The sequence below is a fragment of the Melozone crissalis genome, unplaced genomic scaffold, assembly GCF_028551555.1.
Source record: "Melozone crissalis strain CALT ecotype California unplaced genomic scaffold, PUWL_Pcris_2 ptg000002l_1, whole genome shotgun sequence".
Taxonomy (NCBI): Eukaryota; Metazoa; Chordata; class Aves; order Passeriformes; family Passerellidae; genus Melozone; species Melozone crissalis.
This window is the reverse complement of record NW_026535780.1, coordinates 16,887,512-16,903,174: the sequence shown is the minus strand read 5'-3', so window position 1 is coordinate 16,903,174 and position 15,663 is coordinate 16,887,512. Positions and strand designations below refer to the sequence as shown.

Below are 15,663 nucleotides of genomic sequence, written 5' to 3'. Positions count from 1 at the left end.
TGTACTCAAAGTTCAAGTAGAGTTATAGTGACACAGAATGGGAAACCTTTGGGTATATGGCAGCATCTTCGTAGAAGAGGCATTACAATAATTTGTGCTGCCTAAAGTACAGTGTCTGCTTCAACTCCTGCTCTTAAAGTAAGCATTGCATTTTAATTGTGTGCTTATAAAACTTGAGTTTCAACAGTACTGGAAATTCAGAGCTCCATGGCCAATATGAGAGAGGATCCCTAAGTGTAAAACAACAGCTGTTTTCCTAGAGGACATTCAGTTTGACAGTTATAGCTGCTCCCTTCTGAATATTTCAGAATTTTCCTGAGGATTTGCAAGTACAAAGGTTATGTAGCTATACATGAAACATTGTCTGTATGGTATAAATTAATTGTATCAATGATTCCCGTGACATCCTTTGACATTCTTAAATTGTCTCTTACATAAGTGGCTCCTTTTTAAAAATTAAGCTATAAATATTTATTTATGTACATGTTTGTAGAGAAATCCAATTGTTTAAAAATCACTCAGCCTCTCTGGAATGTGAAAGATATTTTTATCTGCACTGTGAGCATACAAAGGGAATTACTGTATTGGCAGGTACTAATTCTTGTTTTGTAAGTAACACCTATAAGTGAAAAATAAAAGCCACATCACTCACCAGTTAAAGACATTTAAAACGGGTGACCTATGAAAAGCTTTAATGACAATTTTATTGTAAAAGGTTCAAATAGTTCACTTTATTTGAAGAGTGGTGTGGTCTAACTGTATTTATGTATGTGACATACACATGATTTTTCACTTACACAAGCATTCTAGCTCCAGTTACACACTGGGAAGAAAATAATTGCAACACTTGATTTGTCAGTCTGTCTTGCAATAGACAAACACTTTTGCAAAACATATTGTTTCTGTTTCTCCTGCCTCTAAAATTAAAATAATACTTATCTAAAAAAATTGACATTAAAATTAGTATTTGATTCCCAGAATTATCTGAAATTATTAGAGCATTATTCTATAATTTGATAAGAAAAAGGAAACCTCCATGCATTATAGCTAACAGCACAGAAGAAAGGAGTCAATTGCCTCTTCTTCCTAAACCTCAGACTGTTCTCATTTGTTTATGTCTATGTTAGTACATCAGGTCAGTGCAGAGACTGTCTCTGGTCTGAAGGCTAAGAGGAACCAAATTCAGATCTCATGTTATTCTCTGAACTACATTGGGGCAATTTTCTCAGAGATCCAGACCATGCTAAGGGAACTAGCTGACCATTAAACCAGTAATTCTGGGACAGCATATGACACATCCCTAGCACTCTAATCATTAGTGAGAGTATGATCAGAAAATGGAGATAAAATTGAGAAAAACACTTTGAAAAACAGTCCTACTGCATGGCCTTTTAATTCCAAACTTCTTCCGGAATGTAATCTCATAGAAGTATGGCAGGCTACACCCACTCATATTTCAGATGCTGCTATGACACAATGTCTTTTTAATTCTGAAAGTTTTATTTTTAGCTTCTATACAGACCTAAAATGCAGACAATTAAGTTCTGATGCACCTGAAGTGGATTATTGCATCATTGTGTGAATGAAATGCTTTCCATGGGACTAGTTGTGGAACCAGTTGTGTTCAATACCATACACAGGGTATTTGATCTTGAAAAAGATAATGAAAATAATTTATCATTAGGGAAATATAACAGGAAAAATATGATAAATATTGCACTGATTTAATGCTCCAATTAGCTTAACTGCTACTTGAATTTAATTAAATATTACATTGCTTGAAGATGTCCATGAATGGTTTGCAAATGTACATGTACAGAGGAATGGCACTAATTTGAGTGATTAAGGCTTAAAGATTTATTAGAGAATCTTGCAAGATCTATAGTAACCAAAATGAGATCACAGAAGAGAGTAAGTCTTACAAAAACACCTATCTTTTTAATGAAGCTATTACTGCTGATGCCAAGGTTCATCTTTTAATTTCTGGTTTCTTGCTTCATTCTACACTGTGATATCCATGCATCTCTTGAAATGTCTCACTTCCGTGAATAATCTTACATTTCCCCTGGCACTTTGCAGGAAGCAAGGTGCTCTGTTATGTTTAAAATTCTGTGCCCTCTCAAATGCATGAGAGTTTAACTCTGACTGCTGTGGGATGTCTCGGAGCATATGCAGGACCATGTGCAGACAAACTGCAATTTAATTGGAAATTATACATTTCATAGCTTAATTGTCTACTTTTCATCCTTTCTTCCAAAATACAAAATTTCATTGCAGACACAATTTGAATGCCTTTGTCATGCTGAAGAGGGAAAGAATTAATTAAATCCCGGGTTGTCAGTCAAGTTGAGAACACAATATGGAAATCCCTGTTAAACAGAAGGCAAGTAGCTGTGCTCAAATTGTGATAGAGACTAATGTATCTTGTGAATCAAGATGCCATCTCCAATCTGTAACATAATGAAATGCACAGATTTTTCCCTGCCCCCATTCCCACTCTTTTTGCTCCAGTCTGAAGTGCACTCTGTAATGCATTATTAAGCCAAATTCTGACCCAGTTTCTTAATTATCTGTAAGCTACAGAGAACTTCTAGCAGAATATTAACTAAGGCAAGAGATGTAATACAGACAAATCCATGATGGCATTAGAGAGAATCATTAGCATTTTGCTAAGAAAATTCTTCATCTGTAATATTTAACTTAACCTAACACGCAGAATTTATATTTTAAAGGGGTTAAGCCACTAAAACAACCCAGGGGGAAAAAAGAAAAGAAGAAGAAAAAATAAAATTAAAAAATAAAATTAAATAAACATATTTGGAGATGCATTCCTGGATTCACAAACTCAAAATACTTATAGCATACTGAAACATTTCTGGGACAACAAGATTGTATCCACTGTTCTGAGTGGATACCATGGACAGTTGTTACAACCTAATATAACAACGTGTGCCTTGCTATTTATTTTGGATGACCTGTAAAATGTAACCCGCTATGGCATATACATGTGTACCAAAATTTTGGGGAGTACAGTCAGGATTCAGAACTGTCATAGATGACAGTTTGAACAAACCCTCTAAACACTTGGGTGCCTGGTTAGTATCAAGTAAGTAGCTGCAGTTTTATACCTCCCTGCACTGCTGCATATTAGTGCAATATGAAAAGTTTTCTCGGTGAAAATACAACCACAGATATACAAAATGAGAAACAAAGAACACATGGACCTCTTCCTATAAAGCTGCAGGAGTACATGATTTTGAAGACTTGCTATATCTCTGAAATAAAAGTGTTTGAGTGAATGAAAAACATACTGAAAGAGCAATTTATTTAGTGAGAACAATTTTTAATACAAAACATGTTGCAAAATTATTTGAGGAAAAATACTTTCCCCACCCCAGAATTGGATGATTTGTGGTATGTGCATATAGTAAGTCAAGCTTTGATTGTAAAATTTAGACAGCAGAGAAAGCCTGCAAAATAGATATATAATTTTGTGGAACAGGATGTATTCATTCAGTTCAAAGATCAAATAAAACCCATGCAGTCCCCTTAACATTGAATTGAAGAGTCACCTAACTGCAGAATATGGAATTTTTATATATGTTTTTAAAAATATTTCTTTCATGAATTCATCAATGAAAAAATCCTACTGTTTGAGAAACAATAAGAGTCAGTTAAATACAATGTTTTATTTGTAACAGTGTCAAATGCAGCTCATGAGGGAAGTTGGTTCTTTGCAAAATATCAGATGATTGGAAAGTGCTGATAAACTTCATGTACATTCAAGTACATTGCTTCAATTTGAAGTGTGCTTTTGCTACTGGAGAATCTGAATATATCATTCCTTATGCTAACACTGTGAATTTCCTACTACAGCCTGCCAAATATTCCTCTTCTGGGAATTAAGGTGTCCAAAATTTCTCCAAAGTTATGAATAGTAAGACTGAGGCACCTTTCCTTTACAGGGATGGAAAAAACCTCAAAATCAATATTTTGTACTCAAGCACCTAATCCAGCACACAAGCATTGAAACCAAAAGACCAATTTTTAAAGGCGGCTTTTGTAAAAGACCACGCGTTTTTCCATTTTCTTTCTTGATTAACCCATGTAATCAGTAAGGCCCAAGCATTCATACCAGACTATCCTCTACAGAGCACAGACACCTTTTCTCATGCATTTGCAGTTCATTTGTGCTTGACTGTAATCAAGCCAGGATTTCATCAGCTGTCTCTCAGCCCAAGGAGAGAGCAACTGTGACCACCCGTGCTCCAGTGACAAAGCTGGACACCAGGACAATGTTTATCAATGTCAGTATCTCATGGAAACCATCTGTGACACCCCGACTCACAGTGCTTGGCTCTTTCACCTCCTGAAGTGCTTTGATCCAGCAGTGGACTGTGAGGAAATATGCATGGCCTCTTAGGCTGGAACCCATTCTGACTGATGCAGCCATGGCTGGACAGACCATCTGAAGGCCCTGATCTTGTCTCTGTTGGGCACAGAGAAGTCCATAGTGAAAACAAGCTGGTATCTATTGTTCACATCTTAGCATAATCACCAGTGCTATTATTGTTAAAGGAAAGAGAGCCCCCTCCCCTAAAAGCAAAATCATCTCTTTAGACACAGCAACATTCTGCTGCCTTGTGTCATGACACTCCATGGCTGTTGCTATTTGTCTCACAAAAATGTCCAGTAATAGGGGTTTTGTGCCTTCTCAGGCCTCCACTTCTTCCATCACTTCCATCACAATTGTTCGAGGGCCGGTGAGGATGAGGTTGCTTACTGTCCTGTAATCCACATGGAGAACATTGAGGCCATTGACAGACACGACAAATTGGCAAACCTGAGGAGAAAGCAAGCAGCAAAACGAGTTATGCATTAGACTTTATTTTGTTAGGTCAATTACACAGATGTACTATCAACTCCTGGGCAGACAAAACCTCCAGAACTCTTCACATCATCTCATTTGGTCCCCTTAAAAGCCCCCACATTTCTTAGAATTATTCTGGCAAGTTAAATTTCCATATTTTGTTTTGAAACATTACTTCAACTTACAATTCAGTGGAATTCAACTTTCCAATCTTTTAACTTTTGAGATTCATCAATCATTTATCAACATCAATCATTTTTTCTTACAGCAATGTTATTTTTTCTTGTATCAGTGATATCGTACAGTATCAATGGTGCTTTGCAAACAATATGGCATCCAGCTAAGGGGTCCCCAGCAGAGGAAGGACAACTGTTGGAGCAAGTCCAAGGGAGGCCACAAAGATGGTTAGAAGGATGCAGCACTTCTTCGATAAGGAATTAAGGCTAAGGGAATTAGGTTTGTTCAGGCTGGAAAAAATGAGATTTCTGGGTGGCCTTATTGTGGCCTTCCAGTACCTAAAAGGAGCCTGCAAGGAAGACAGAGAGGGACTATTTTCACAAGGGCCTAGAGTAACAGGTCAAGGGGGAAAGGCTTTAAGATGGAACAGAGTTGGTTTGGATTAGATATCAGAAAGAAACGCTTTACTATGAGCGTGGTGAGGCACTGGCACAGGTTGATCAGAGAAGCTGGGGATGCCCCATCCCTGGAACTGTTTAAGGCCAGGTTGGATGGAGCTGTGAGCAACCTGGCCTTGTGAAAGGTGTCCCTGTTGACAGCAGGGGGAATGAGATGGTCGTCAAGTTTCCTTCCAACCCAAACCATTCTATGATTCTGTGAAGACAGCTCTGGCAATTGCAGTCTTTTATCTTTAGTTTGTCTTAAATGCTTTCCTAGAAATCATTTAAGTCAGCTCTTGGTAATCACCAAGAAAAAAATATGCACCATGTTTCCAGGCTCAGGGCAAGGTCTGAATGATGACTTCACTAGATTCAGTGCCAAAACCTCCAACAGTGTAACATGAACCAAATGGATCCAAATTTTGAGAAATAATATCATGGAAGATGAAGTCAGTACTAGGACAGATTAAAATGTCACTTCCATGTGATTGGTTTTGATTTCCTTCATCAAGTATGGCTTATTAATAAATTTCAAATATGCTAGTATTTTGTTTGTAAAAGCTATAACAAATATTGGAGGTTTTGTATGATCATAGAACATTTTCAAGGAAAATATTCTTGATAGAAATATACTGACCAACATCACTGTACATCTTAAAACAGTTAAACAGAGAAAAAGTCACATCAACATTGTAAAAAATGCAGGAAAATAAAGATAATACTGATTCCTCAAGGACGTTAAGACTTCTCTGCATCTAATCATAACATTACAGTATTTGGTAAAAAGGTCAAAAAACGTGTGTAGTGTCTAGATCTGTATTTTTAATTATAAAAATATGGAGCCTAAGTGAATAATAATATTGTCCTGATGTTTCAATGGAAACAATACATTCACTGGAAGACTATTTTACCCATAAGTCCCCTTGAATCTGTAAGAAAGAAGCTATGAAACAGGTATCACCAGAATTTTTCATGCTTTATTTTATATGGACACTCTGGATCAATTGTGGGGTCAATTTTATGAGGTTCATCAAGGCAATGTCCTAGATCCTGCTCTTGGGTCACAACAACCCTCTTCAGCACTGCAGGCTGGGGAACAGTGGCTGGAAAGCTGCCCTTGGAAAAGGACCTGGGGATGCTGGTCAGCAGTGACTGAACATGAGCCAGGGTGTGCCCAGGTGGCCAAGAAGGCCAATGGCATCCTGGCCTGGATCAGACACAGTGTGGCCAGCAGAAGCAGGGCAGGGATTTTCCCCCCCCTGTACTCGGCACTGGTGAGGCTGTACCTCAAATCCTGTGTCCAGCTCTGGGCCTTTCACTAGAAAGACATTGAGGGGCTGGAGTGTGTCCAGAGAAGGGCAACAGAGCTGGGGAAGGGTCTGAAGCACAACTCAGGTGAGGAGCAGCTGAGGGAGCTGGGGGTGTTTGGCCTGGAGAAAAGGAGGCTCAGGGGGGACCTTGTCACTCTCTCCAACTCCCTGAGAGGAGGCTGGAGCCAGGTGGGGTTGGTCTCTTCTCCCAGGTAACAAGGGACAGGACCAGAGCAAACAGGCCCAGGTTGCACCAGGGGAAGGTTGGTGCCAGGGCTACTTGACACATTGGTGTTCGGTCATAGCTTTGACATGATGATCTCAGTGGTCTTTTCCAAACTATTTGATTCTGTGATATGAGAACAAATTTCTTCACAGAACAAGAGGTCAGACATTTGGACAGGCTGCCCAGGAAAGGGTTAGAACAACCATCCTTGCAAGTGCTAAAAGCCCTGTGTGGATATGGCATCTGGGAACTTGGTTTAGTGGTGAACACAGCAGTGGCACGTTAATGGCTGGACTTGACGCTATTAGACCAACCCGTCTTTTCCAGCAGTAACAATTCTATCAGCCTATGATTTTTCACTTTCCTATTTAGGCAGAAGCACAAGACAGAAATGGGTGTGGGAGAGGTGGGAAGCAGCTCTGGTGTCCTTCAATGCTAGCTCTAAAACAGATTTTCTCACATGACAAGTCACTTAACTTTTGTGTGCCAGCAACTTCCCTCTCAAAATGTGTGGTGAAACTCAATTTGTATTTCTGCAAAATGGACAGAATGTAGCTATCAATTTAAGAAAAATTATAGAGGAAGTGAACCCAATCCAAAAATGTAACGTTTCATTTAAAATGTCACCAATTACTTTAATCTCTGCTTCTTAGAGCCTCTGCAGAGGAAGAGTGGCAGCAGCAGCTCCTGAAGGGATGGTAAACTCTTGCACCTTACTCCTTACCCTCACAACTCCTCTGCAGAGCTGAAGATCGTGGAAGTAGCCTTACTGGCAGCCTAAATGATCACCAAAATATGGCAATCAGTGATACAACTCCCATGGCAATAATCTTTCCTGTATATGAATAGTTCAGCTGCAAGTAGCATTGGGAAAATGGTTTAGTTTTTGCATGCAGACAAAGCCTTCTAAATTTTAAGGATTTTTGTTGAAAAGGTAACCCGTCACCCTCTGCAATGTGTCCAATTATTATTTAACTGGCATGTCTATTCAGTTTAAAATGCAGATTATTGCAGTATCTGTAGGTTTCAACTTCCAGTGGTATTTCCTAATACTTTCTATGGCTTTCCAAGATTGTATCAAGTTTTACTGAATTATAGCTCTGGCTCTAAAATAATATTTGGGTTGATTTAAAACAGACCAACAGAAACAACATTGTGTCTTCTGGCTTAAAGCAATTTTTGGAAGTTGAATGGCCGATCTTTGTTTTACTGTTGCATATTCTCAGTCGTCTTGACTTACTGGAATCCCAATGCATGGGACTCATGTTTGGCCAGGTTCAATGGATAAATCTGCATGCTGGATCACGGCAGGGGCATTCAGGTGCCTTTGGGGAATGCCCCTGCCAGAGGAACAGAGTTTCAGACCAGCCACACCAGGGCTGCAATGGTGTAAATACAGATGGCACAGGCACAACGTGAACAGCAGTCTGGATGCCAAGGAGTGAATTTTTTGTGGAAGACAAGAGCTGACACATCTGCATTCTCAGTGTGTTTGTTTTGTCACATGCCTTTGGCAGCACGATTAACCAGCAATGTGTACAGCTGAGAACAGCCCCCTTCGTGCCCTCCTTTGCAGTGGATCCACATGGCTTATTAATTTCATCATTCCCAGTGGAGAGGATTAGATGCAAGAAGCCCACCCAGGCCAGATGAGAAGATAAATGCAGGGGGCAGGGCAATACACCGAAGAGCATAGTCCCATCCTAAAACTGCAGGAAAAGACCCATGAGGAGCAGGAGATGGTAATAAAGAGCCAACTACCCTGGGGCTAGAAAGCTCTCTCCATAGTAATTGCTTGACCAGTGCTCCTGAGGGCTGAGTCTCTGCAAATTCTGGACCTGGCTCTCTCAGGGATGAAGAAATGAGGAGCCATTTGCTGTGTCCTCCAGTCCTGGTGAGGAGAAAGAGGTTTGCACAGTCCTGAGCCCTTTGTTATGCTGACTGCCCTCAACTCAGTTTTCCTCTCCCCACCCTGATTTCCCATTCACTGCATCCAGCAAGGGGAAATGAAATGCAGCGCTACTTTGTGCATTTTAGTCACTATCAATCCTGCCCCAAAAATGCTCATATTGTGTATTGCTCCACTGAAGTGAGAAAACAAGCAAGAGCAAGTGAGCACCCACTCACCAGCCCTGACTGGTGAGTCAATTCATATTTCATTATCACAGGAATTTTCTTCAGGAGACTGATTTACAAAAATACAATGATTTAACATTACATTTATAAAAACACATTTCAAAAAGCTGTAAGTGCTCAGCTCATAGCTGCAGCTGTTAAGGGCTTTGTAACTACAAACATGTAAAGTATTTCTGTTGGTTTCCACACATCAGTAACTATAATAGATGATAAACTACAGTTAAAAGAGCCTCAAAGAACCTTTTATTGTTCATTTCCTCATTGCTCTCCAAGGAGCTTGACAAGAGATAACCATCCCTTTTCATCCCTCAGACTTCAAGAAATGACACAGCCCAGAATAAATTCCGACCATTTTGTTGGTCAGGATGTGGTGATCTAAAAACCACAGAACTAATAATAGTTAAATAAAGCAACACTCAAATGAAAAAAAAACCCTCCCTTAACTGATTTCAAATATTTAAGTATTACAGCAGTAAGCATTTATTGTTGAGTATTTCAATTTCCCGCCATTGGAAACAGCAGCTCATGGAAGCAGGAATAGCAGAAAAAGCACCTCTGTATTTCTGTGGGTTTTCCATCATGCATACAGAAGGTTTAACCAAATCCAGGTGCCCCCCTATAAACTTCAAGTTAGGGCTTACATTTGAACATTACATTGAAAAAAGGATCTGGAAGCCTGTAGTTTAGAGAAGTTAGCAAAGATTTGTCATGCCATTTATCATCGGACTGAAGATGGCAAGAAGGGGTGAGAATAATTTGTTACTGTGACATTTACTGGCAAAATCGGAATTGTGCTGTACTTGGAACTGTCCAACCCTTCCTCCCCCTCACTGGTAATTGCTCTTTCCTCCACGGCAATCTTTGGCTGCCTGCCCCTCCTCGGTCCTGCCAAGCTGCCCTGCAGATGTACATCCACACCCCTTGATCTTCCTGCTGGGACAGCTGCCTGCTGCCAAAGCAAGGCCCTGCCCTCGCATTGGGCTGCCTGCACCCGGGCTGGACAGCTGAGCTGGTGTTGATCAGGAGCTGAGCTGAGGACGACTGTGGGATCCTTCTAACGGATGTCAGAGGCTGGCTGCAGGCATGGGAGTGGAACTGTGCAACTGCCTTAAAGCCAATCATGAAACAAAAACATTGCATACCTGTCAGTAATTCTTTGTTAGTTCTGCCTCAGGATGACCTTCATATTTATAAATGCTGCAGGAATGTTACAGGATAGGCAGCTAGCCTAGATCCTTGGATATTCAGATGCTGTTTGCACTGTGAGCTTTAGTTAGCTTTCCCTGCAGAGCCAAGCCTTGCTTGCTGGACTTTTTTAAGTGTAATATACTTAAAAATCCTTTAAAAATGTTCTTTTCTAGGCACACTTTTTAGAAGGGCGTTGTGAAAGTTTATAAAGAGCTGGAAATTCCTACTGCAGACTTTGACCTAAGTGATCATTGCTGTTTGGGACAGCCCTAAAATGACATTTTAATTTATAGATGCAGTGAGTCCAATTGTTCATCTCTGGTATAAAGCAAGTAACAGCCATGCACAGTCAGCAGATAATGTATCTCAAAACAGTAGGACAAGACCGTGATTACATGGCCAGTTTAATTTGAGATAAATTTTGAAAAACCCGCCCAAATTAAGAGGAATACAACTGCCACCAGGCAGCCTGGCTGGGATGGTCGGGACTGTCCTTTACTCCAGCAGCTGCTGGGGGGTGAGGTGCTCATTCTCAAAGGATTTATCATTTACATTTCAGTGCCAGCATCAGTGTCTGGAATCTACTCTGGGTTTTTTGTTTGTTTGTTTGTTTGTTTGTTTGACTGTGGGATTTTAGTGGTTTTTTGGGTGTTTAGTTTGTTAACTGCTCTTTAGGAAAATACACACACTACTAAAATTGCAGATCAAATAAGCAATCAATGTTACCAAATAATGCAGGCTTGAAGTTCTCAGATTCAAAGCTAGATTATGCAATGACACAGTAAAGATAGTGGCAAAAATACAGTTTTGCAGCAGTACTGATACTTCACCTCATTCTCTAGGCAGCAATGGGAATATTCAGGGTCTAAAACTGCAAAGCACAAAGTCTATGCCAGTGCACTCGAATCTTCTCCTTCAACAGCAACAAGGTAAACCAAACAAAAAGGTTTGATGGGCTGTTTGGTACTGATAGCAGCTCTGACATCAGCAATTAACAGCATAAAGAGATGCTGAAAATAGTCCACCAATTAATTTCCACTGAAAGTATGAATATTACTGTACACATGGCAACTGTATGAAGGAAAATATATAAAAATGCTGGAGAGAGTGTGAAATCCAGTCTTGCACTAATCTTTTCACTCTGAAGTAGCCAGGATTTCACTCCTGGACTCTGTGTGGATCCAAAACAGATTTCTAGCAGCTGACAGCACAAAGCAGGCCCATGTTCTACAGCAAAGCACATCCCTTTGAGACCAAGGTAGTTCAGAAGTTCTTAGCACATTGCACAGAAACAAGTTGTGCTTGTTGGGAAAGCTGTGTCTGAAACGAGGCAGGCTCAGTCATCCAGCAGGAGACAGACTGGATTTAACCCCTTGTTCTGTTCATCATTTGTATCCACAGTGTTTTACATACACTTGGATAGTTTGGGACATGCTTCCTTGAGTACTATTTCTTCTTATCATCTGATGTGAAGCCAAAGTCACACAGATAATTCCCAGTCACACAGATAATTCCCAGTCACACATGCATTCCCAAAATGCATGAAAAAATGTATTGCTTTCTTTTCAGTTTCTTTAAAAAAAAAAAAAAAAAACAAACCTTATTCGCATCAAGTAAAAATTATGAATTAGGCAAGTGCAGGAGTTATTTTCAACCTTGGAAAGTTGTTCAGTAATTTTCCTAAGAACAAAAATAAAAGGTTCTAAGTATAACTTCTTTCAGAGCTGTTCAAACAAAAGTGTATTTGGCTATTTTATGGAGTAGAATTCATATCAGAATTGACAATATAACTATATAAAAAAGAAAAGTATATCCCAATGGTAATATTTCTGCTTTTCTTCTTACTAATGAAAATTAAAATTAAATCCATTACAGAGACAGCCTGCTTACATTTCTGTTATACAGACACCCTCAGTAATTATAAATAAATGCTTTTTTCATGTCCTACTAATCCGGCAGGGACAAGGATCAGCTGGGACACTTGAATAGCTCAAACTCATAATTGTTTCATTATTGAAACAATTCTGAAATTCACTGTGGTCTTCCAGAGGAAAGTCCTCCATATGTGGTTAGCAAACCCATCTGTTTTCTGTGTGCATGACCGACCCACAAGATCCTGATTTCTATTAAATATCAGGCCATGCTCTCAATAAGAACCCTTCCTTATGGGCACCCATGAAATCAGGGCTGAAGGGTTAACATTTTGCAATTGTCAGTGACCTGGAGATGTCATCAGCAGGATACCCAACAAATCAAACTTTTCATACTTCAGATACTTTCGAAAGCTCTGGGCCAGTTCCAAAATTGAAAACATACTGGTTGATTCTGTGATAAGGCCACAGCTCTCACCTGGGAAGGTTACTAAACTCCTGAAACTGAGAAGGAAAGCACAAAGCAAAAATAAAAACAATGCAGCCTTTACCATTGCTTGTTTCAAGAGTCAATACAGCTGCTTTGGCTCTTCCTGTCTTGCTGACAGATTTCAGCAAAATTTGGGCAAGGCTTAGGTGCTACAAGAATATAACATCTGAAACACAGCTTTCCAGCTTTCTGCAAGGAGGAAGGGGACATCCAAGCTTCCAACATTGTAAAAGAAGAGGTATCTTTCCAACGGGATCCTTTCCCCCTTGAATGCCCCTTGCTCCTCTGCAGATGCTGGGAAACATTCCTCCTACTCTTGCCTCCCAGGCACCACTGCCCTCCAAGCAAACAGATGGAATTCAAGATGTCACTTTTTAAAATCTAATTTAAATATGAAATGTGAAGGAATTGAGAAATGAGTGAAAGTAAAAACTTCCATTTAAGGCTGTTATTTTGTCACAAAGGAACAAAAAACTACACCATTTGTACTTTTCATTGCTGTTACCAACTAGAAAGGAGCTATTTACAAGTGGAAAACCACACAGGTTTGCCTTGCCAGTTGTTAGATCTCTTGAATAAATCTTCCCAAACAATTACCACATCATCACCTTCTACCTCACATACCACATCATGGGTTTGTGTACAAGACCCTTAGTGACAACACCCTTAGTGACAATGAGGTTTTCGTCTCTTTAGAGTGCAAAAATATAATTTTACTTTTAAAAGAAATGTGGAAAAAAAGTGTTTGCTTATTAAAATCTGGATCAGTAATCTGATTTGGGACCTCTGCTCACAGAGAGGGATACACTCAACCCGAGTTGCCAAGGAATCTGTGGATTCAGATGTCAAACCCCTTTCAAAGGGGAGGAAGATTCATAGCAGAACTTGGTGCCTGCAGTCCCAAGAGATGCTCCTGTCCCTTTGTGCTGGCTCTGGGAGCAGCACACCAAAGCCAGGCACCGCTCCCTTTTCATACTTTTCATCCTGTGCCAGCAAAAATAAATACATGAAAGGACTCGTCTCCAGGCAAAGTAAGTTCCTTGATGTGCCTGACATGGATGGAGGAAGGAGGCAATAGACACATATCTGGTTGAAGGCAAAGGGAAAGAGGGAGATGAAAAGGAGGTGAAGATAGGATCAGCCTTCTTGGCAGAGCTTACACAGACCAGAAAACTAAAGTTTTCAGATAACTTAAAGTCTCAGTGAAATCAATGGCAAGATGGATGTTATGGTACCAAGAACAAGTGCAGAGAAATCTGAGGAAGGAGAACAACAGTGGAGGAGAGAGAGCACAGAGCTCAGCTTCTTTTACACGCTTACACAACCAGCCTGCATTTATGTTGATACAGGATTTCTTCTGTTTTAATAGGTCACCCATAGCCATAAAGCAAAGGAATCCCCATGCTCAGCAGAGCCAGGCTACAGAGATGCTGGATGTGGTACCACAGAAGAGCCTAAGATCTAAGACTAACTTCTACTTAAAAGTAAACACAGGCAGCACTGAAATTTTTGCTCTCACTCTGCTAAGCTTTACACTGTCACAATGGAATGAGGAAAAGAGATGAAAATCAGAGGTCCTAAAAGTTATGTTTCCACTTAGATTTTTATCTTTGGTATTTTTTTAAAGAGTTCATGCAATCTTGATAGGATTAGTAAAGTTAAGCTGGAACCTCACAATTTACAACCAACTGCATGTTGCTGGAAGGTTAAAAAATCATACCATGGCCTTTCCTCCACAACTGAGGTTACTGGATGGAGGAATAAATTGCAGATGTGTGTTCAGTTCTGTAAATATCTCCAGTGAAAGTGTAATTGGCTGTGCAGTGGGTGGTGTGGGAGTAGGCAAGTATCCAGGCTTTGCATAAAAAAGATGTTGTCTCTCGAGAGATGTGTTTCTTGTTCATTCTGTACAGCAGTGTGAAGCTGACCCAGTGTTCCATCAGGGGGCTAGAAACTGGGTATCTGCAGAGCACACTGCAACTCATAGCAGACAAAATGAACTCCATTTACAGAATTAAAATATAACTTCATCATTCTTGTGCTCCATCTTGATCTGTGACTGCAGAGTGGTGTGGATGGTTTGCCTGAGCAAGGCTTCATTACACATTTTCATTACATATATATTACATATTTCTTTCCATTTTAAAAAAGAGGCTGAATTTTTTATAGTATTCCAAACAAATTTGTCTCCAACTGAAAAAAAACCCCAATGTGAATTAAACAACATAATTCTTAAACTGCATAATACAAAAAACCCACGTAATATAGTAATAGCTATTTTATAACATAATGGAGTAAGTCACATAATATAAAAAGTCAGATTATCAAGGGCTTCATCATTGGTTCAGACAGTCTCTCCCTTCCTTCCTCCCTTCCAAATGATGGGAATCTTTGGGAATTCAAATCCTTGAATTCCCTTCATCAGAAAGAGAATTAAACCACTGCTGAGCAAACTCCACAAACAGAGTGGACAAATTAGAGAAGGAAAAGAGCTGACCAAAGAGCCCATGAGAACAACTCTTGCTTTGGAGCATGAGTCTCTTGGGCTGCCCAAGTCTCAGCTCTGCAAGTGGTGGAGTTTTGCTGACAGATCAACTGAGCAGGAATTATTCACAAAGGTAAATTAACGCTATCTGTACATATCTGGAGAGTAATAACATAAGAACATAATACCCTGAAACACAAACCATCCATAAATGTGGAGTAGGGGAATATAGGTCACTGCTTTCCATGGCCCTAATTGGGAACTGGTGTGTAAAATCACTGACTTAATGTGAGTCCCAGTGAGAAATACCCACAGGTAAAGCTGGACCAGGCTGGGCCACAGCAGGAAAGCACACCAGTGACTGCATGTCTAACTTTATAAGCATTTTTATTGTATAGTGCAATTTGATACTTACCACAGAACAGTTCTGAATATGTTAAACAACTCAAATGGCTTAAGATGGCTCTGGG

At 39.9% G+C, this 15,663-nt stretch overlaps 1 protein-coding gene across 2 annotated transcripts in view; it reads right to left on the bottom strand.

The window, feature by feature from the left end:
- Positions 1-3,670: 3,670 nt before the first annotated feature.
- Positions 3,671-15,663, bottom strand: part of DEPTOR (DEP domain containing MTOR interacting protein) — a 77,913-nt gene continuing 65,920 nt past the window's right edge. For both annotated transcript variants that reach the window (XM_054270152.1, XM_054270081.1), the window contains one exon: positions 3,671-4,843. In XM_054270152.1, coding sequence (XP_054126127.1) covers positions 4,715-4,843 — 129 coding nt within the window. In that variant the 3' untranslated portion in view covers positions 3,671-4,714. The remainder of the gene's footprint in view (positions 4,844-15,663) is intronic.